This window comes from Eptatretus burgeri, chromosome 6 (genome assembly GCF_056783735.1).
Source record: "Eptatretus burgeri isolate ZD-2024b chromosome 6, Ebu_testis_v1, whole genome shotgun sequence".
Classification (NCBI taxonomy): domain Eukaryota; kingdom Metazoa; phylum Chordata; class Myxini; order Myxiniformes; family Myxinidae; genus Eptatretus; species Eptatretus burgeri.
In genome coordinates, this window is record NC_140966.1 from 64,596,508 (window position 1) to 64,619,112 (window position 22,605).

Consider the following 22,605-nt stretch of genomic DNA (forward strand, 5'->3'; position numbering starts at 1 on the left):
TAAATCAGCATCGTGCACTGACACGACTGTCAAGTTCACATTAGATTGAAGGCAGTGGAGTACAAGGCAGTTATTAGCCTCCTCGTGTGCTGGCTAACAAGAGTAAATTACGTGGGGTAAGGCAAGAGAACATGCAAATATTTGTAAAACTAGACACAGTGCAGAATTAACCCACTATTAACAACTTACACACTCTTATTTATACTAACATGACAGGCGCCGTCAGACACATACACGAGGGAGAGAGAAAGTATGAGGTGTTTGCGACCTCTGATTTATCAGCCGCGGTCAACAGACCAACGCAACCCAGTCACTGAGGATGGGGAATGGGGGAGGAAAACTGAGGGTATCTAAGGTGCATGGTTGAAGGAGGTACAATGAGGTGTGCGATGACTTTCAGTGAAATGCGGAGAGGAAGGTTTAAAGATGTAGTTCAGGAGGTTTTGGAAACAAAGAAGAAAATGTGTGAGAGGATAGACCTAATATGAGTGGAAAAAGATCTGCACGTAAGTGATTTATTCTGTCTAACTGCGCTCCATCTGGCGTCTCCTGCTCACTCGTGGGACTCCGTTCCGCTCCATTCCACCACTCTGTGACCCAAAGAACAAGAAGAAAGGGCAGGGCAGGCCAGACAAAAGAGAGACAGAGACAGAGACAGAGACAGAGACAGAGACAGAGAACCAGAGAACAAAGCTCTTATATTGTCCCTCAGCAGGAGCGGAGTTTGCGAGGTGGAACAGGCAGGCTATGGGTGTTTCCCAGCGCTCCCATTGGCGTACGGATGCTAAGCATGGCTTTGCGCCCACCCAGGTGAGTATTTGGCACCAGAAATGGCTTCAGTCGCTCTGCACTCGCCCACGCGCTATAGTTCCGATAATGACGTGGTGAGGGTATCTGGTGGCGCTCTCCGGAAAAGAACACGAACTGGACACCCAATGTGGGCCGTAATTGAGTGGAATGCGAGGGCTGTCCACATGACATTGAATGGAATTCGGCACGCTCTTGCGCTCCAAGATAAATGCCAGAATGTCCAGACCCGAGCATATAATGATATGGGCTGCTTCTTTGTCTCCTGCCAGTCCAGAGAGAGGTGGTGACTGTGGTTGAACGATTGTAGCGGTGGTGTAGTGTAGTGTGGCGAGTTTGTGATGGTGATTGCAGTCGTCGAGACTGTGGCGTTGATGATGAGTGTCAGCAAGTTTGAGCTGTGGTCCGATGATGTGGGGATTTTTAGGATGTCATTGGCTGAGTCGTATGAATGTTGTGGCATTGTAGTTCGAGTCTGGCAAAGGTTTGAGGTGAGCGTCTGTTGGTCAATGGTGTGAGGTTGACTGGAAAATGGTGCGTGTATGCAAATGAGCTACCTGTTGCTATGCGTGCATGCTTGGGTGATAGAGTTGGTGTGTGTGAAGTAAAGTAAATAACAGATGGGAATAAAGACCTGCCTAACATCCCACGCAATGCATTCTGTCCTATAAACCCACGAAACATAAGGGAAAGGCTATCTAAAACTAATATTAACAAAATAACTGTCTTGGGACTGCTTTATGTTGTGTGCCATTGCCTCGGTGGAGCACCGGCTTCCTATAACTGCAACGATATTGATGAGGAACAAGACTGGGATTAAAGCAATGCCGTGGGTAACGCAGGCCTCTACTGGGAGGGGGGGTGTGAGGGTTCCATTGATGGCAACACGTTGACTGCATGAGTTGTGGAAGTCAGAAATCCAGGAATGAAGGCAGTCATCTATGTCATAGGCAGAGAGCTTGGTAAACCAAGCAGGACGTCAAGCTATTTTGAATACCTGAGATATGTCCAGGGAGGTGGGCCTAACCTCTTGTTTGAGAATGACAGCCTCCAGCCATTGCTGAGAAAGGACCAGAAGCCTATCCAACATTGTGACCGGGAGGGAATCCAAACTGATACTAAGACATCAGACTGTTTGAACACAGGAAATATTTGACATCGGAAACAATAATTGCTTCCATGAATGCTGGTAATGGGAAGTAAGCTCACTGGCCTGTAGTTGGCGGGGTCTGTTTTTGCCCCATTATTTTGGACGGGAGTGATGTTTGCTGACGTCCATGTAGAGGGGAGACCGCCAAAGAAGGACAGACTGAATAGGGCAGATCAGTGAAGTCCATGGCAGAGGGAGGAGCAGTCATGGCAGAGCACAATTTGAGAACTTTAGCACTGATGCCGTCTGGGCCCATTACCGAAGCAGGGTCTAGGCCTGACAGAACTTTCTCTCTTCTTGGGTGAGAAGGAACCTTCTCAGGTGAGAACTCTCTCTACCGTCTCGGTCTGTGTTTTTAACGCTTCCAGGTCTGAGTTTGCTCAAATGTTGGGTTTAACTTCCTTTGATGAAGCTCAACAAAGCTAAGAATTCCACACCATACATGTCCTGTTTTTATGCCTCCGCTGACGAAGTCAACATAGGCATTATGGTTTCGGGTTGTCCGTGCTAATTTTCTCTGTTTTCTCTGCAATCGCTTATCCGATTGACACAAAAAAAAATTTTTTACCATCGGTGCGACTACTCATGTAGAATGTTTTAATGATAATTATGACATCATAGGTCTTCCGGTTCCGGGTTTGGAGCGACGAGAGGTCTCCTTAGAGGCTCTCTGCTGACGTTCTCAAAGTTAAGTTTCCGGTCGTTATTTGTCCCGTTTTAACTGTTTAATTTTCTCACCTACATGTTACTGGGTGTTCCTAGTTTGGTTTTGTTTCAAAAATCGTGCGATTTTTGTGGTTTTTTTTTTGTCGACGTTCTTGCTGGGTATTTGAGGCCTACCGGTTCCCCTCGGTGTTCGATCGGTTTTTTTTTTTCTCCCCATTACCTTCAATTTCTATCCTCCCCATTACCTTCAATTTCTATCCTCCCACTTTCCTGACGTCCCCCATTCTCCCAACTAATCTCTCTATTTCTTATCTCAAAAAAAAACAAACAAACAAAAAAAAAACAACAACAACAACACGCTAACCTTCTCCCGATTCTGCTTCTTCTTCTTCCTCTTATCTTCCTCCTCTTCTTCCTCGATTTTTTTTTTCCACAACACTTCCATGACCTAATCTGTTGAAAACTCTCTCTCAAACATCTATATTAATATTTTGGCACGCCCCTTTCTTTGTTCCATCATCAGATTTTTGTTACTGCATGAAATGAAACAATATTTGGCACATATACTAATGATATTATTGTCTTCCTTGAGAGGCCCCTCAAAATTCGTTTTGATGCATTTTCACAAACTCCAACGGATTCCATTCAAATTCGGTACGATTATGGCTTTTGGTCCAATTTAGGTCATTGGCTATAAATCTTTTCCATAACACTTCCGATATTCGAAAAAAAATCGATAAATCGATATCACTTATGGGATTTTCCATTCAAATCCACTCAAGTTTAAGGCCTACGGGGGACGCAAATTTCCACTTTGCCCCGGGTGCTGTTTACCTCCGCTACGCCAAGATGTTAGGGTTAGTGTTAGGGTTAGGGTAAGCTACCCTAACACTAACCCTAACCGCTAACCCCGAACCGCTAACCGCTTACAGCTATTCAGGAAATTTGTAAGAAAGCCCGGGCAACGCCAGGCTTTATTGCTAGCCCGAGCAACGCCGGGCATTACTACTAGTTAACCATCCCACTCTTCTCCCTCCAAGCCTCCCTCTCATCTCTCTCAAAAATTTCCCCCTCACCTTTCTCCCACCTTTCATCCCCCTCACTCATCCTTCTCAAAGTTGCCCCCCCTCTCACCCACCATGCTGCCTCCCTCCACTGCCCTCTCACCTCCATCTCTTCACTCCACCTCCTCAAATCCTCAACTGCCTTCTGCCCCCTCTCTTGTCCCCCCTCTCCCCCAGCACCACAGAGCCTTTTCTCCTCCTCATGCAGCCCCCTCCCCGAGCTATTCTGCAATCCCTCACACTCTTTCAACAACCCTCCTTTCCTCCCCCCCTCGTCCCTTGTCCTACCCACCCCCTGCACCCAAAGCCTCCTCCCCTACCTCTTCATTAAAAGTGTGGACCTAAAATATCCGGGGCCTTCACTCAAACCTTTTAGATCTTTCCATACAGGCTGCCATTGACAAACCAGACATAATCTGCCTAACAGAAACTTTCCTCTCCCAAGACGTGTCTGACTCCCAAGTATCTCTCCCCGGTTACTCCCTCCTCCGGTATGACAGACCTAAGCCTCGTCCTGGTGGAGGTGTTGCTCTCTTCATCAAAGACTCTATTCTTCACTCTCCAGGCACTGCTCTCACTCCCCCACACCCCCAGGAATACCTCTGGCTACGGCTTTCCCTCCACTCCCACCTCATGTGTATATGTGTACTGTACCGTCCACCGAACAGTGATGACTCCATCTGCACCTCACTATCCGAAAACATGGACCATCTTCTATCTCCTCATCCAAACTCTCTCTTCCTCTTATGTGGTGACTTCAATTGTCATCATGCCAGTTGGCTAGGTGTGGGTACCTCTCTCACCTATCATGGCACCTCAGCAAAAGCTTTCTGCCACTCATTGGGACTGACTCAATTGGTCAACTTCCCGACCCGGATCTCAACCAATGGTACTCCCTCTCTTCTGGATCTGATTTTGACAAATTCCCCTGACAATATCTGCTGCTCTTCCTCCGCTCCAATCGGTTCTTCTGACCACGTCCTTGTCAAAGTGGACATCTCTCTGGCTGTTATCAGAGAACCACGTCACCGCCGTCGAGTCTGGCATTTCACTCAAGCCGACTGGCAGGGTCTCCAAGCAGCCCTCAAACTTACAGACTGGTCTCCTATCACTACTTTCTCAAACATCAACTCATCCTGGGAATTCTTTCAAAGAAACTTGCTCTCCCTCATGCACAGATTTATCCCTTCTCGTCTTCAGTTGTCCTACCCTTCCTCCCACCCTTGGTTTACTGAAGCTTGTGGCGAGGCAGTTGTCCTGAAACAACTTGCCTTTGCCTCATGGAAAGGAAACCCAACTGAGGGCAATCTCAGTTCTTTCCACAAAGCTCGGAACAAGTGTGTATCTACCCTCAGGAGAGACAGAAAACGACATCTTTCTCATCTCAAGTCTGAACTCTCAAACCTCTCTCCCTCCTCAAAATCCTGGTGGCGTTGAATCAAATCTGTTTCTGGTGTATGTTCCCCCTCCATCCCCTCCCTTACCTCAAATGGCCGCACTGCTGATACCGCATGTGAAAAAGCTGAATGCCTAAACTCGGTGTTTGCAGCTAAATCTTGTGTCCCAAACCGATCACTTTCTCTACCCACCTTATCCAGTCGCACCCAACTGTCCCTGGACTCTGTGTCCTTTTCTCCTAACAAGGTGGAGAGCTTGCTTTCAAACCTCAACTCAGATTCTGCAACCGGTCCAGATGGCATCAGCCCACGTGTCCTCAAAGCCTGCTCTTCTGCTTTTGCTCACCCTCTCTCTGTTCTATTCACCCTCTCATTTGCTCAAGGTCATCTGCCATCTGCTTGGAAATCTGCAAACATCACTGCCCTGCATAAAAAAGGTGCAAAAACAGATCCCTGCAACTTCAGACCAATCAGCCTTCTCACAATCATCAGCAAGGTTATGGAATCCATCATCGCTTCAGACATGAAATCCTTCCTCTTATCCAACGGCTTGATTTCCGATCATCAATTTGGTTTCAGACCAGGTCACTCTACCCTGGATATGCTGCTTCTGCTCTCCCATCAATGGATGGAAGTCCTCAATGCCAGACAGGAAATCCGAGCCGTATCCCTGGACATATCACGTGCTTTTGACACAGTCTGGCACCCTGCACTACTCACCAAACTCTCTTCCCATGGTATTCAAGGCCATCTCCACTCATGGCTCGTAGACTTCCTCTCCTGTCGCAGTCAACGTGTGGCCCTAAATGGAGTTCTTTCATCCCCTCTTCCTGTCCAGGCTGGAGTTCCTCAACGTAGCGTTCTGGGCTCTTCTCTTTTTCTGGTTTTCATCAATGATCTCTCTGACTATGGAAAATCCTCGATATCTCTTTGCTGATGACTACAACCTCTGCCGTACCATCTGTCATCCCTCAGACCGGCAAGCAGCAGCTTCTTCGCTCACTGCAGATCTGGATAAAATCACAAACTGGTCCAACACGTGGAACATGTCTTTCAATCCAGACAAATCTCACACTCTCACTATGTCTCTTCGAAAGAACCGTTTAGAAACCCCCCCATCCACTTTCTCAACAATCCTCTGGAAGAAATCCTTTCTTTCAAGCTTCTGGATCCTACTATCTGCCATGACCTTTCCTGGGAAAGCCACATTTCAAACCTCGCCTCCAAAGCCAGTCACCAACTGGGAATCCTCCGTCGTGCAAAGTCCTTCCTCGGCCCACCTGAGCTCCTGACCACGTACAAAGCTTTTGTCCGCAGCCTGATGGAGTACTGCTTTCCCCTCTGGGCTGGTGCTCCTACCTCCCACCTTTCTTGGATTCACACTGTCGAAACTAGGGCATTTAGGATCATAGGCATCTCCCGCAATGAAGCTGAGTCTTTGGGCCTCTCACTCAATCACAGCAGGTTGGTCGGTGGTCTTTCTGTCTTCTACCGTCTCCTCTCTAGCCTTGCCCCCCCTGCTCTCTCTGCGATTTGTCCCCACCACATTTCCACAGGGCGCTCAAGGTCCGCCAACATCCCCCTTCTGGTAAAACTACCAAAATCACGAATCACTGCTCACCTTCACTCTTTCATGCCTCTTTTTTTTCCCACCTTTGGAATAAACTCCCTCACTCTATTCTTTCCCATTCTTCCCTCCAGGCTTTCAAAACAGCTGTTCACCACCACCTCTTATCATCCCCCATCCAAATCCTCGATCTTTTCTACCCCCGATAATCCACCCAAGCCCACTTCCTTCAATTCCCCTGCTTTCCTTCCTGAAAGTCCCTGTAATGTCCATCTTCTCTTCCCCATGTTCCCTGTCCCATCCCTCTCCCTTCCACAGATCTCCGAATGCGTCTGTTCCCCACTGTTTTGTCCCTCCCACTCCCGCCCCTCTTGTCTCATTCCCCCTTGCTGTGCGTTGTAGTTAGCTCTCATACGAGCCTCGACAAGGTATACAAAAAAAAAGTCACATTGTGTGGCAGCCATGTTGGAAAAAAGGAAACATTTTGGACCTATGTGTCTCCGAAACCACTCCATGGAAAGAATGAAACTTGCCACATCGCAAGTACTCCCCATGGGAAATATGTTTTTTGTTTTGTTTTGATGTCATAGGTGGCTTCGTTGTGACGTAATTGTATATGTCATACGCTTTATCCAATCGGTATGAAAATTTTTGAGGGTCATCTGGGGCTAAATTGTGTGGGAGAAATAAATTAACATAAAAACCTTCAAAAATCTTCTCCAAAATGGCTGAACAGATCGAGGCGAACCGTTACAGGTATGATCGCCTATCCATGAGGAAGAAAAAGTTTTCCACCTATGACATCATTGGTCACATGTTTTCGCAGCTATGATTTTTTTTGAAGAATAAACTTTAAAATCTCCTTCTCCAGAACGGCTTGACAGATCGAGGGGAAACTTCACCTACATGTTCCCCAAGTACCGGGGATACCAGCGTGTTCACAAATAATTAATAGTTCACATGGTCAGGCAGCCATATTGGATTGAACGAAAATCTTTTTAAAAAATTCTCTCTTAAACGCTTCATCAATCGATGTGAAACTTCACAGTTATGATACAGTCGTCATACGATAAGCTCTAGAATCTCTTAACTTGAGACAAATTGTGGAATTGATCCGAACAGCAGTTCTGTCTGCTAAGAAAAAAAAAAAGATTTCATTTGTCCAATTCACACATTTTTGACACCCCTTCCTATCCTCGACATCTGGAGCGTTGCATGGTGGTGGAGAGGGTTTGGGAGGAGGATAGCGTGAGGGGAGGGGAAGGGGATGCAGCATAAGGGGAGGGGAAGGGGAGGCAGCGTGAGGGGAGGGGAGAGGAAGGGGAGGCAGCGTGAGGGGAGGGGAGAGGAAGGGGAGGCAGCGTGAGGGGAGGGGAGGGAGAGGTGGGCAGCATGAGGGGAGGGGAGGAGGAGGAGGGGAGGAGGAGGTGGGCAGCATGAGGGGAGGGGAGGGGAGGTGGGCAGCGTGAGGGGAAGGGAGGGGGAGCTGGGCAGCGTGAGGGGAGGGGAGGCAGCATGAGGGGAGGGGAAGGGGAGGCAGTGTGAGGGGAGGGGAAGGAGAGGCAGCGTGAGGGGAGCGGATGGGAGAGGAAGGGGAGGCAGAATGAGGGGAGGGGAAGGGGAGGCAGCGTGAGGGGAGTGAATGGGAGGGGAAGGGGAGGCAGCGTGAGGGGATGGGAGGGGAAGGGTAGGCAGTGTACCAGGGCATTACCGGGGCGATAAAATGTGCCCAAGCAGCAACGTTTTCTTTTTATCCGCCGTGTTTTCTGAAAAAACGAGCGGGATCATTTAAAAATGAAAATCCAAGCTATCTTCCTGGCAAAGGCATGCATGCCTGCATACATGTTCCTCCAACCTCCTCAGGCACACACACTCCCCACGGACTTTCCTCCACACTTTTAATCACCCTTCATTCATCCACATTATGATGTCCGTCTTCATTTATCAAGATTAGGGATCATGAGAATTCCACTCTGCAGAGAATGCCAGCACATTACCTTTGAGAGATCGTTGAGGGTTGAGACATCTTTGAAGCAGTTGTTAAACAGTGAAAACTGTTACTCTGTATCAACTGTTTGTGACATGCAAGTACATGTTGAGATTGAGGAATGATGGAGTTGAATGGTTATACAAGCATACACATATATTGAGTACTTTATTCCAAGAGTTATTTTAATGCAACAAAAAAACGGCGTTTTTTTAACAGAGATCAAGGCTCAGGAAACATCTGATGACAGATTGGTGAGAGGCCAACCCATCAACAATGGAGCAGAGTGGAACTGGCAGACAAGTGGTGGAGAATTGAGCAAGGAATGAACAGATAAGCAATGTAATAAGTAGGGACATATGCACATAACAAGGGAAAGAGGGGATCAGTAGACAGACAAAGGACTCTTTAGCTGACTGGAAAGGCTGACAAACGATAAATGTGGAGAGATGCAGGCAAGATGGAGAGCAGAGTAAATGTGAGAAGAAGAAATAGGAACAGGGGATGTCGTGAGATGGCGTTGGCTCACAATCTTAAAGAAGTGGCAGGAAGAACATGACTGCACAGATTTAGTCGTGATTCTACAGTAAGAGAGGGGGATAAAAGAAATGCAGGTCAGCAATGAACCTCAATGTGGGGAGGGCAATAAGGGAATGGGTCAGCGTAGAGGGCTTTTTAGACGGTCATTGTCCCTTGGAGAACAAACGTGACACACAAACACTGGTTTGTTGCAGAGTGGAGATGCAGCCACAGATACTCCAGGGATTAAGGGAGGAAAGGAAGGTACAAGGATTGTGGGAGAGGGTGTTATGAATAGAGACAAGCACACCACCTGCAGTGTATGAAACGGGCCACTCGGCAGTGGAGATCGTACGTAGGAAAATAATGAGGGATTCTGGTACATCGTTTGTCAGGAAGGTTTCACAAAGGCATCCATACTATCTTGTGTTATGAAAGGATTTGTCAGAAGTAAAAGTGATTGGAAAGGTGATGAGGTTTTAGCATAATGAAGATATTGGGAAGGTGGGGGAGCAAGATTAAGAGGTGGTGTTGGAGTAGCGATGCTTAGCGAGGCTTATTTTTCACCACAAACATTGTTGTTGCATCAACAATGCTATTTGTGTAGTGGTTGTGTTTTTGGCACAGAAAATGTCTTCTGAGCACAGTTTGCATGTTTTTTGTGGAGTTCACAATCTTGTAATGCAGAAACCCTTGTATTTCATCAAATATCATGTATTTAAGCTTCACCAGACTTGATGTTGTAATGGTTATAGTGCCAACTCCGAGTTTGGGAGGTCAGCGGCTTGAACCCAACCCCGGCCGAATCGTACCCAAGACTTCAAGTAAAAATGGTACATGCTGCTTCCTTGCTTGATGCTAAGCGTTTAAAAAGATAGAGCACAGACAAATGACCATAGGTTGGCAACCATTGTGCAGGACTGATGGGCTTAATGGCCTCCTCCTGCATTAAATTTTCTTGAAAGGGAACTCTAATCAAGCGAGGGGTGGGGGGTGGGGGGGGCAGTGGGAGATTGAGGGTAAGGTGAGCTGGTGGGGGAGTAAGGATAAGGTGGAGGTGTGTGGGGAGCAAGGCTAAGGTGTGGTGGGGGGAGTGAGGCGAGGTTCAGGTGGTGGAGAGAGAGTGAGGCTGTGGTGAGGTGGTGGGGAGAACGAGGGTAAAGCGAGGTGATGAGGGATTGGGGGAGAGCGAGGCGAGGGGTAGGTAGTGGGAGGAGTGAGATTGAGGGGAGCGAGGCAAAGAGAAGAGGGGGGGGGAAATGAAGCCAAGGAGAGGTGAGGGGAGCAGGGGAGGGGGAAGACAGGGTAATTGTTAGTGAGGGGGGGGGGGTTGGGGAATGAGGGAAAGGGGGGGGGGTCAGGAATCAGGCTAAGGGGAGGGTGTGTCGCGAGGATAATGTTGGGTGGCATGAGGGTAAGTTAAGGCGATGGGATGCGTGAGGGAAAGGGAAGGCAGTTGGATACGTGAGGCTAAGGGGGGGGTGAGGCTTAAGGGAGGGGCTGGGGTGTGAGGCTAAAGGGAGGGGCTGGGGTGCAAGGCTAAGGGGAGATATTTGGGGAAAGCAGGGATAAGGGGAGGTGGTGTGGGGAGAGCGAGGCTATGGTGAGGTGAGAGAGGCTCAGGGTAGGCGGTAGGGGGACTGACAATAATGAGAGGTAATGGCGAGAGGCTAAGGGGAAGTCATGTAGCTGTGGGGAACTGAAACTTAGGGGAGGGAGTGAGGAGGGGCGAGCAAGCCTAAGAAGTGCCATTGAGCAGTGGGGAGGGGGTTGGGGGGTAAGTGGTGAGATTAATGGTAGGCAGCAGGGGTGGTGAGGATGTGGTTAGGGTGGGTAGAGGGCATGAGAGTAAGGGAAGGAGGTGGGATGTACAAGTGTAAGGGAAGGCTCTGGTGTGTGTCAAGCTAAAGGGAGCGGTTAGGGTGCAAGGATAAGGGGAGTTGGTGGGGGGGGGGTTCAAGGATAAGGGAAGACAGGGGAAAGCAGGGATAAGTGGAGGTTGGGGGGGTAGAGCGAGGCTAAGATGAGGTGGTAGGAGGAGTGAGACTAAGTTGAGGAGGGTGGGAAGAGCGAGGCTATCCAGGCAAAAATAGCATTCCTTTCCTGTCGTAATTTTCTGCAGATGCTTGCAGTAAAAAGCTGTTAACAACTATAGTATATGAGAGTACTACTCTCAAATACTATAGTTATAACTGTAGCATTTTTGCCTGGGATAAAGGGCAGGCAGTGGGGGGGAGTGAAGCTAAGAATAGGTTATGGGAGGTGGTTGGGGGGAGAGGCTTAGGGGAAGTGGTGTAACTGGGGGAACTGAAACTAAGGGGAGGGTGGGGGAGCGAAGATAAGAGGAGGCAGTGAGAAGGGGAGTGCAAGTCTTAGCGGGGGTGGTGAGGTGCACAAGGGTAATGGGAGGCAATGTGGGTTGAAAGGATAAAGCGAGGAAGTAGGAGCAGTTGAGGATAAGGGGAGGTGGTAGGGAGAACAAAGTTAATGGGAGGTGAGGGGATGGTGGTTAGCAAGGCTAACTGTTGTTTAAAGAAAAAAGGCAAGAAAATTACTGTTGGATGGTCCAATGCATTTATTTTTTTGTTTTATGCACTCGGCCAACACAAATGTGTGGTTAAAAGATTTTGCACAGACATAAAAGTCAAAGATGTGGGAATACGTTTGCTGGTGTTTTGTGGGATGAGGGGATAGGGCGATTTATTTATTCTATTTTATTTTTTCGCCAGCTATCTCACTTTGTTGTAATTCACTGTTTTAAAAAACCAAAATGACAACGTAAATACAGAAGTTGATGTAATACAACCTTGATCAGTGTACATATTTTAAAGGATCCCTCTGAGGATGCTGCCAGATTCACCAGGACTTAGCTCAGATTTTATACTGTGCTATTTACATGGTAGTTTCTAAGGATTATTGCTGTCAGAACACATGTAAAGAGCAGAGAGTAACAAGGAGGTATTTGGGTTTGGTGGAAGATTGTTTAGTACAACCACACAAATGAGAGCATCTCAAAGCAAAAAATTAGAGCAATATGTATTTTTGGTAAATTATTCTGTTACTTTCAGATTAAAAGGCATGCCTCGTAGAGGTTGTGGAGCAATGATGGTCGAGATGAACTGCAAGATTTAGTTGGGTTGTTGCACACCCATTATTTTGGAGTGGGGTAGGAGGATTAATTGCTCAGTCGGGCATGGCCAACCTGGCGATCCGTTTTACTACGTATATCGCTCAAGCATCCCACAGTAGTTGCATCGATTTTATTGTGTTTCCCTGGCCATTTTCTCTCATGATCTACAGGGTTGGCCACAAAAATGTACTCAGTTTTAATTATTTATCAAATGTGTTATTTTTAATGCAAGACCAGAGAATTTATATGATACACAAAGTATCTCGTAAAGTTTTGTTTCACTATAACAAATGTTTGAAATGTCCTCCAAGTTCACTGCACTTAAGGATACGTATGGGATAGTTTTTAACTGCAGAATGAAGTGCTTCACGAAGACTCAGGAAATCACCCTCGTTACAGCATCTTTGAGTTCAGGAATAGTCACATTGGGTTCTCTGAAGATATTTTCCTGAACAAATCCCTACAGGAAAATATCTTGAGGAGAGAGAGAGAGAGGTCACGAGATCTTGGAGGCCAAGGAATTCCAGATCGGTGGGAAATTGATCTTCCAGGAAAGTGATTATTGAGCCACTGCATGGACAAGTGAGCTGTATATGTGTAGTTGCTTCGTCCTGTTGAAACCAAACACCAGGAACGTTTCTCACATGACTCCAGAAAAACGTGTTCAACATGTGTATGTAACATTCTGCATTCACAGCCACTCCTTCCTCAGTATCCTGATGTTGAAAAATGTATGGACCGCAAATCCGATGACTAATGAGACCACACCATATTGTTTTGGGAGCGAGTGGAGAGACAACTCAACAAAGCTTGCTGGTTTCTACATTCCACAAAGCCGACTAACCCAAAACATGATATTCGTCGCTGAAATTTATGTCATCAATGTTGATTCCAGCTTGATATATAATCCTACTGATTCACACACAAAATTCATAAAATTGATGCTCATCATCTGATTTTAACTGCTGCATCAATTTAATTTTGTAAAGGCCCTGTCACACCTTGACGATTTAGCCAGTGTATGCCGACTTATGAAAAATTTGTCTAAAACGCTGGCACACGTCGAATACGTTATGGGTAAGTTTTGTATACGTTAAGAGCACGTTGAAAAACACTGCCATACGTCGTAGTACGCTGGCTTTCATCGTTGTACTTTGCGGTTGTCCTCAAATTTTAGCATGCTTGAAATTTTACGACGTATGCCGGCGTATGACTCGCACGTTCCGCTACACTGGCCATAAGTTGTAGGCACGTTATGCGATCGTTGACACATGTCGACACACGTTACTTGTAAGTTACTCATAAGTCGAAACACGTCGAGGTAATGATTAGCGTACCCGAAACTTATTTATAACCTATGAGTAACGTGTTGCAGGCACGTTACACGATCGTTGACACACGTCGAGGCACATTATGCAATCGTTGATGCACGTCCAGGCACGTTACTGGTAAGTTACTCATAAGTCGAAACACGTCGAGGTAATGCTTAGCATACCCAAAACTTATGTCTAACCTATGAGTAACGTGCTTTGAACCTATGTGTAACGTACCTCCAACGCATATTGACGTATGTAGACGTATTTGATTGACGTCTTCCGGACGACCACAGAACTTACTGAACGTGTTTATAATTTACAGCTACCGTATAATGGCGTATTGGCAGCGTTTTAAAAAAAAAATACAATAACTTCCGATATTTCGTCACGTGCCGTTACGTCACGTCCGATTGCCTCTTCAGTTTGCTCATGTCTTATTCTTAGTTCCTCCTCTGTGAATATTTTCTGTTTGAGGATATTGTCACGTCGACGTCGAAACTTAAAAGCAAATGTCCGAATATATTTTAAAATTCGTGATAGACTAAAAAATAATAATAAAAAACAACAACAACAACAACAACTTCAGATATTTCGTCACGTGCCTTCACGGAGCCAAGGAGAAAAAAAGAAAATGTGCCTTGACAGAGAAAATAAGTTTCGGGTGAGTTGGAAATCGACGAAAATCTTCGATTTTGCATGTTACAATTATTTAAAGATGAAATAAATAACTCTCAAGGTGCCACACACCGGTCTCAAGCACAGACAGGAATGGGAAACGAGCAACGGGGTGAGTCCTTGGCTCTGGTGGTAAACATTGAAGCAGGTCCACGGGCAGGATAGATGAACAGACGATGAGGTAGGTTTCAAATCCTGCGGGCAGGATGATGAATATGGACTCGGGCGAAGGCAGGAACATGGGCAGGCAGGACCGTTTGTCCTTGGCATGATCCCAAAACTCCTCCTCCCCCAGGGGCAACAAAACTCTGCTCTGAACTCTAATTAATTATTACAACACACCACCCTCCCTCCATATGATGCACATTTAGACAAGACAATTTGTAAGCTACATTTTCCCTACTTGATACATCAAGATTGGCTAACTACCCAAACACGGACCATACTAATCGATACATTTCTTTCTGTTCTGAGCTAATATTTATCCCTCCTCCCCCCCCCCCCTCCCACACACACATACACCCAATACAAACATAACAATACATTTTCCACAAATAATTTGAATGCTGACCCAACCTATTTCACTATATTTGACATCTTTTCTGACCTAATAAATTTTTCAAATCGGGTACATTTTTGTGGCTCACGTTATATAAATTAATAATTGTGGAATATTGGTGTGGGAAGTAATTGTGAAAATTCTGCATCGTTAACCTTTAATCACGTCTTCATTTATCTCTGTTTTGACAGAATTGCTTGTTGATGTGCCACTGCCCGAGTCTATTTGCTTCTCCGAAGATCAGACAAATGCAAAGATGCCAGCATTTCCATCAATGCTGGACCGTTCCCTCAAGTGGCCATTAAGAACAGTGCATCCCACTTTTAAGGTGGCCAGAAAAAACATGAGCGATGGAAATATCAAGAGTATGGCAGCAAAACCAAAAGGTGCATCGTTGGGTCACAGCAAGAACAACGTGGTGAAAAGCAATGCCACTGAAGGTGGAAGAGTAGTCAGCAAAGAATATACACCATGTATGATTTGTGGAAAAAAATTCATACAACTGATAAATTTGAAAAAACACATGCTGTCGGTGCACAAAGATCGTGCGCACCAATGCAAGGTAAGACTGTTTATTGTTGTTGCTTTGTGCACGCAAAGCGAAAAGCGGGGTTAAGTAATTTGTTCACTTCTGTCTGTCCATCTGTCTGTCACCTAACATCAGTTTATCATAAAAGAACAACTTGATTTAAATGGAATGTTTTATGTTGAACACGAATTGGAAAACAAACCCGTCGCGAGCAGTACTTTGGCTCTGAATTTGTCCCGATCGTGCATGTGCAGAGAGGAGTGAGATAACTGTTTACTCTATCTACCAGCCTGTCAGTCAAACAAAATTTAAATTATAATCCTTGAACACTGCAGAACACAGGGTTCAAGTGTATGTATGTATGTGTATATGTATATATATATATATATATATATATATATATATATATATATATATATATATATATATATATATATATATATTAGACTAGGCGTAAGTCGTCACCATCGGGACCGAGAAAAAAGTGACGACTTAGAGATGTGACGACTTGCGCGTATGCGAACACAAAAAAAATTAAGGCTATTGTACCAAAAGGGAAACACAATCCTCCGGGCATAGGTGGGGTTTCATTGGTGAGTTGGAAAGTGATCAAGCAAAGATGGAATTCATGAATCAGTTTATCAAAAGTAAAGATAATGAACAACTGTAAGACAACTCATATACCATCGGTGATGGTATATCCACCATCGACAAATGTGGAATGAATTGCTGTTGGAATTCATTCATTGGAATGAATGTGGAATGAGTTTTCATCTGGAATGAAAACTCTTATACCATCGACAAATTACATGACACACAGTCATCGTGATGATGACTACCACTCAATGCCTATGTGTAAGTGAGTGCCGTGATTTACAAAACAAGCCAATATAAAACCATGATCGCACTTCAACACGAAGCTTGATCGATCTTTTACGCCCGAGGTTGGCAACCTGCAGCCCGCGAGCTCCTCCCATGCAGCCCGCGGCGCCTTGTCCGGATTTCCATTAGGTGCGGCCCGCAAAACATTTTTCTGAACCGATGGCAAATTTAACAAATGTGGACATATGATTCTTCCACATATATCACAGTCTCTGTATGTCACAATAAATTATTTTCGCTTCTCGTCCACTTAACTTGGTCTTAAATATTTTTTCGTTGTTGTTTCAGATGGCTGAAGGTCTTAAGGTTCAATTTACAATTACATTTATTATCATTGATTTTAGGTGTGTTTGTTATTTTTTTGGGTTGGGAGGGGGGTGCGGCCCGCGAGGTGGCCCAGTGGCCCGCGGCCTGGTTTAGGTTGCTGACGCCTGCTTTACGCCTTCGCCAGAGACTGCATTACGCAGCCTGCCTACCTCTTCAGATGCATGTGGGACGGCGCAATGTGGTCGCTGACTGAGCTGAATGCAGCGCAGTTATAAATAGCCTATCACTGGCGGTGTAAACCAATGAGCGCGCATCACGATTCCATGAAATCGGGCTTCTCACGAGGTAGAAGTTCCGTGTGACGAGTTAGGCATGGTAATTTACTTGAGTTTCCATTACGCGGGAATGGACAACATCTCACGACTTAGACGAAGTGACGACTTAGAGATGACGACTTACAGACTTTATTCAAAGGGATTTAACATGAGATAAATTTGGGACTTTTTGACGCTGCCGACTTAGGCGAAGTAACGAGTTACACGCTGCCGACTTACGCAGAGTCTACTGTGTGTGTATAAATATACATATAGTTTGTTTTTTGAGGCCTTCAATACCCTTCTGTTTAGCAGTGGTTGGACAAAATATTGCAGCATTTTACCTCACCGCAATCAATCGAATTTGGTGCTCGTAGGCCCCGTCCATGTCCTTGTTTAAACGAGAAACCAGTTGTTTGTTTATCTGCAAAATAATAAAACTTCTCAGCATTTCTCAGTGGTTCTGCATTAGCTGATACTTCCTACATTTCCTGATCTTGGTACCAAAACTCGCCATCATATAAAGCATGTCGTGAAAGTATGGATCATACCAAATGTCTTGGTACTAAGCTATCCAGTGTCACAAGTACAAATTTAGATAAGGTTAACACTCATGTCATGGATGAACATCTCGCACAAGTGAGAACGGTAGCAACATGACTCCACATTAACACATGGAGCACAAAAATGATAACCCACCAGATTTTCATAAAATTATGTATAAGCATTATTTTCACTGGAACCATCCTCACAAACAGTTTCGCAATTCAGTGGAACACCTTAAATATTTTTTCGTTGTTGTTTGTGAGGATGGTCTTAAGCACTGTGAGCACTGTGACTGGATTATTGATAACTCCGATGTCATAGGTCACATGGTAATGGCAGCCATATTGGATTAAAGGAAAAAAATTCGACATTTTATCCGAAATCCTCAATGCCGGGAATTTACTTGCAGTAAAGTAATTACCTCCACCACCGAAGGTGGACTGATGTTATGTTTTCAACCTTATCTGTTTGTCTGTGTTTCTCTGTGAGGAGGATATCTCAAAAGGTTATGGAAGTATCCGGATGAAATCTGGTGGACAGGTTGGGTGTGTGCAAAGGACGAATTTGTTCGATTTTGGTGAAGATCTGGACGCTAAAAATTTTAAAGTGATTCTTCACCTTGGAGTGATTGGGCTTAAACTACATCCAGCATGATATCTCAAAAGGTTATGGACAGATTCAGACGAAACTTGGTGAATGAGTTGGGTGGGTGACGAGAACAAACTGATTAAATTTTGGTTGAGGTGCGGATGCAGATCCAACTCATCAGTGAGATACAAAACATAAACTGTTCAGCCTGGCGGGGATGTGTGATCTATCGAGTGCTGTTCTAACTAGTCTTGCCCCAAAGGGGATTCAAGACTATAGCAATGCCTGTGTCTGTCTGTCTGTCTGTCTGTCTGTATATTTTCGCTTCAAAAATGTTTTTCTCTGCAACCACTTCTCTGATCGATGCAAAACTTTAAACATAAGAGGGACTCCCCATGGAGAATATCTTATTGATAACTCCGATGTCATAGGTCACATGGTAATGGCAGCCATATTGGATTAAAGGAAAAAAATTCGACATTTTATCCGAAACTGCTCAACGAAAGAAAAGAAACTTGCCATGTGTTATCAACTTCACATGGAGTATATCGGATTGTAATGATGATGTCATTGGTGAAGTGGTATTCCAGCAATAACTTGTTGAATGGAAATATTTGTCTGAAAAATCTGAAACTTCTTGTATCTGATCCATGACTGGATGTAAGTGAGGAATTCAATTTATGATGTTAATAACCCATGTCAAGAAACTATGTGACATAATGGGGTGCATGGATGATGATACTGGTATATGGGCCATAATTACAGTGGGCCATAACAGTAGCATGTTCTGTTACCGATTATCTTTTTGTTCAGAATGAATGTTTGAGGCGAGACTATGCACTCTACGAGTGCCGTTGTGGTTTCAATGGTTTTGTCCAACATAACAAGCATGAGCCCCTTTATGAGCCTTAAACCCTAAGAAAAATACACTTTTCTTTCTGAACTGCAATTTTCATTGGAATCTGTTGTATTTGGACTGGCATGTTTTGCATCTTTGTGTAAACTCAAAGATCGAATTGCCACGTTGATCACTTACCTCTATTTACAGGTTTGTGACCGCTTTTTCTTGGGGACCTACAAATTGAAGGTCCACATGCGCTCACATACGGGGGAGCGGCCCTTTCCCTGCAGTAAGTGTGGCTGGACTTTCAAGTGGTTGGGGAATTTAAAGCGTCATGAAGTCAGTAAGCACAAAGGTATGTATCGTATTTTTTGGCGTATAAGTCGATACTTTTTTCCCCCTCCAAAAGTTCGGGCTTCGACCTATTCTCAGAATCGACTAATCTATGTTTTAAGGCATTGAATTGCAGAAATGAAAAAAAAAAATTGCAAAGTGTCATATTGTCTGAAATAAATTGGGTATAAGTTGATTTAAAACACTCCACAACGTCGTGGATGTGTTCTGAGAAAGTGCGCTATTAACCAAACCAATATATTCCTCTAGACATAATGTTATAATGGGGTTGGGGAGGTGCGTTCCCAGGGCACATTTTCAGTCACCCTAAAATATCTTTGATATCACTTAACTACGTACAAGAGACAGTTATTAAACAAATCAATAAAGTACCAATGAACAACTAAATGAACAGTTACAACCTTACAGGGGTACTCACCAAAATGTAGGGCCGGGATTACTGGTTGGGACGGGAGAGGTGCGGGTGTAGAATGGAGGGGGGGGGACATGCAGACCTTCGTGTCTCGCACAGACTGCTCGAATAATTTGTAAGCTGGGAAGGCAAAGGGGAGGGAAACCCGGAGCGATACGCGCTGCCCTCGCTCTGATCAGGCTTCCAGGTGAGTTGTGTGGCAAATCTTGAATCGAGCTACCGAACAGGTCGTGGTGAATCCGGAGTACAGGTCATTACCAAGGTGCCGACGGATGATGCGATCAGGGCGCCGGGGATTAATACTAATACAGCATTTGTATGAAGACTAATTTTATGTTGAGAAAAACAAGAATGATGATCACAGCTGCAATGCTAGGTGTACAAACATTGAGTGCTTGTATTACTGTGTGTTATGTGTTCATTTTTAGCTCGCCTTGAACAAAGTTCAGGTGAGGTACGAGCATGAAGCAGTGTGAGTGAGTCAGTGTGGAAACACTCAGATCTTCTCAAACTACACACCCTATTTTAATGAAACTTGACCACAACCTTCATCACCCGTGATGTACCAAAGTTTGTTCACGGCATGAAAAAAAATCAGGGTCTGCAGTGGTCTAAGGGGTGTGGGGGTGGAGTTAAAGTGGGTGCAGGTTTGACCCCCCCCCCAAAAAATAGGTATTTACAGTACTGTCTTCTCCGTTACATATTTTGTGGTTCATCAACACCTACCAGTGGTTCCCTGGTTCTACCAGATGAGCGCAGGTGCATTGCCACTTTTTTATTGAGGAGTGGTGAACTGACAAAATTTAATGTGCTATGAGCCAGCTCGCTGATAATGCTTGTGTCGCTTGTTTTAAATACTGTACCCCTGAATGATAACAAACATGTTGAAAAACCATTTACATTCCTAATTTATCTGAAATGTTGTCCGAAAAGTAATTCAAATAATATACACAAAACGCTCATTAATATTCATGACCCTGGAAGTACCGTAGCTCGCGAGTCTGGGAGGAATTAACAGCTCTATCGTTCTTAGTTTTGCTAACTACCGTACTTGCTTTTCCTTCGTCTTTTACTCCACATCGACTTATAGGCCGAAAAATACGATAATACCTCTCTCTTTCTCTTTCTCTTTCTCTCTCGACATCGATCTCTATACCTATATTTGTCTCTACATCTGCCTCTACATCTTTGTTTATACACTGCCGAGGCTCATAGAAGAGCGAGAACACAAAACGGATTAGGACGTAACAGAACGAAAAAAATTATTAGAAAGGCACATGGTGGAGTGCATACCTTCGCCAGGTTGAACAGTTTACATTTTGTAGCCCACTGATAGGCCAGATCAGCATCTGGATCTTCACCAAAATGTAATCAATTCTTCCTTGTTACACACCCAATCCATCCACCATGTTTTGTCTGAATCAGTCCATCACTTTTTGAGATATTCTGCTCACAGATAGACAGACGGGTGAAAACATAATCTCCGAGGTAAAAACAGTAGAAAGAGAGTGGTAGGGTGGGATGGGGGGGACAGACTAACAGCAGGGTCGAGGGCTAAAATAGAGGGAGACTTGGAGAAATAAGGGATGTGGGGGGGGGGATGGAGCAAGGGGAGGACACGGGCTGAACAGGATGGATGGAGCCACAAACTCTCAATCAAAGCAGTGGAAGGAAAACTGGAAACCTGGAAAGAGGGGTGATTTGCGAGGGTTAATGAGGGTAGAAAATATCATGGTTGTGGATGGAGGATGACCTAAGATGGTGGTGAACAGCTGTCTTGAAGGCATGGAGGGAAGAATGAGATTGAAGAGATTGATAAAACTGGTTCCACACATGGGGGGGGGGGAGGGGAAGAGAAGACAATGACTGGTGGTGAGCAGCGATTTTGGATTTTGGGAGTTTAACCAGAAGAGGGGGGAGAAAAGCAGAAACCCAGGGGAGAAAAGGGGGAAGAGCATGGAAAGGACATAGGGTACAAGACCAAAAAGGAGGTGGTTGAAGACAGTGACCACCAAACCTGTCTATGGTGGGAATGTGATAGACCCATAGACTCACTTTCATTGTGGAAGAGTCTAATGATTTTGAAGGCCTTGTTTTCCACAGCATCAACCAGAGCAGGGTGTGAATCAGGGGGGGGCATCAGCCCAGAGGAGAGAAATACTCTATCAAGCTGCAGATGAAGGCCTTGCAGGTAGAGAAAAGTTCAGGTGTGCCAAGGAAAGACTGGATGGAGAATGTCCAGTCGGAAACTGCAACTGGAAGCCAACTTCGATATTTGGTTTGCCTAAGAAAGATCATGCTTGCGAGTGAGGCCCAAACGTTTGAGTAACTGAACTTCTTTGAGAGTATTGTCAAAGAAGTAGATGGGACTGGGAGGGTGGCCTGACATTTTGTTTGAAGAGCCAGTGTCATGAGATTTGTCAGGATTGAGACATTCCACATGTTTAACCAGCTCTTGATTCTATCAATGTTGGCAAAGAGAAAAGAAGCTGTTGCCGGTCTATCTGAAGGATGGGGGTCTTACGGCAGAGGAAGGAGTCATCCGCAAAGAGATAGAGGATTTTCCAGTCAGAAAAAAATCGTGAATGAGGATTTGGAATAGGACTGGATCCAAGACACTGCCGTTGGGGTACTCCAGCCTTGACAGGGAGAGGAGGTTAGGGGATCTCATTGAGAGCCACATGTTGTCTACGAGAGTAGAGGAAGGGCAATTGGTAATAGGGGGAGGCAGTCGGTGAACCACGTGTGGTGGTGGCCTTGGATGCCATAGGCAGAGTGTCTGGAGAGCGAGTCAGGGTGCCACTCTATTGAATGCTCGATATATGTCTCGAGATTTCACGGCCCTTTGATCATGTCTCAGATTGAGAGCATTTATCCATTATTTGGAGAGTAGAAGCAGCATGTCCAGGGTACTGTGACCAAGTCTGAATATGAACCAGTGGTCTGAAATGAGGCCATTGGAGAAAAGGAAGGATTTGTGTCGACTGCGATCATGGATTCCATGACCTTGCTGATGATTGTAAGTAAGCTAAGTG

General features: G+C 45.2%; 1 protein-coding gene across 4 annotated transcripts in view; it reads left to right on the plus strand.

Moving 5' to 3' along the window:
- Positions 1-22,605, plus strand: part of LOC147024959 (uncharacterized) — a 52,439-nt gene that overhangs the window by 21,829 nt on the left and 8,005 nt on the right. For 3 of the 4 annotated variants that reach the window (XM_085885432.1, XM_085885434.1, XM_085885435.1), the window contains exons 6-7: positions 15,029-15,399; positions 19,012-19,159. In XM_085885432.1, the coding sequence (XP_085741558.1) occupies positions 15,029-15,399; positions 19,012-19,159 (519 nt within the window). The remainder of the gene's footprint in view (positions 1-15,028; positions 15,400-19,011; positions 19,160-22,605) is intronic. The other variant, XM_085885433.1, reaches the window with a different exon arrangement.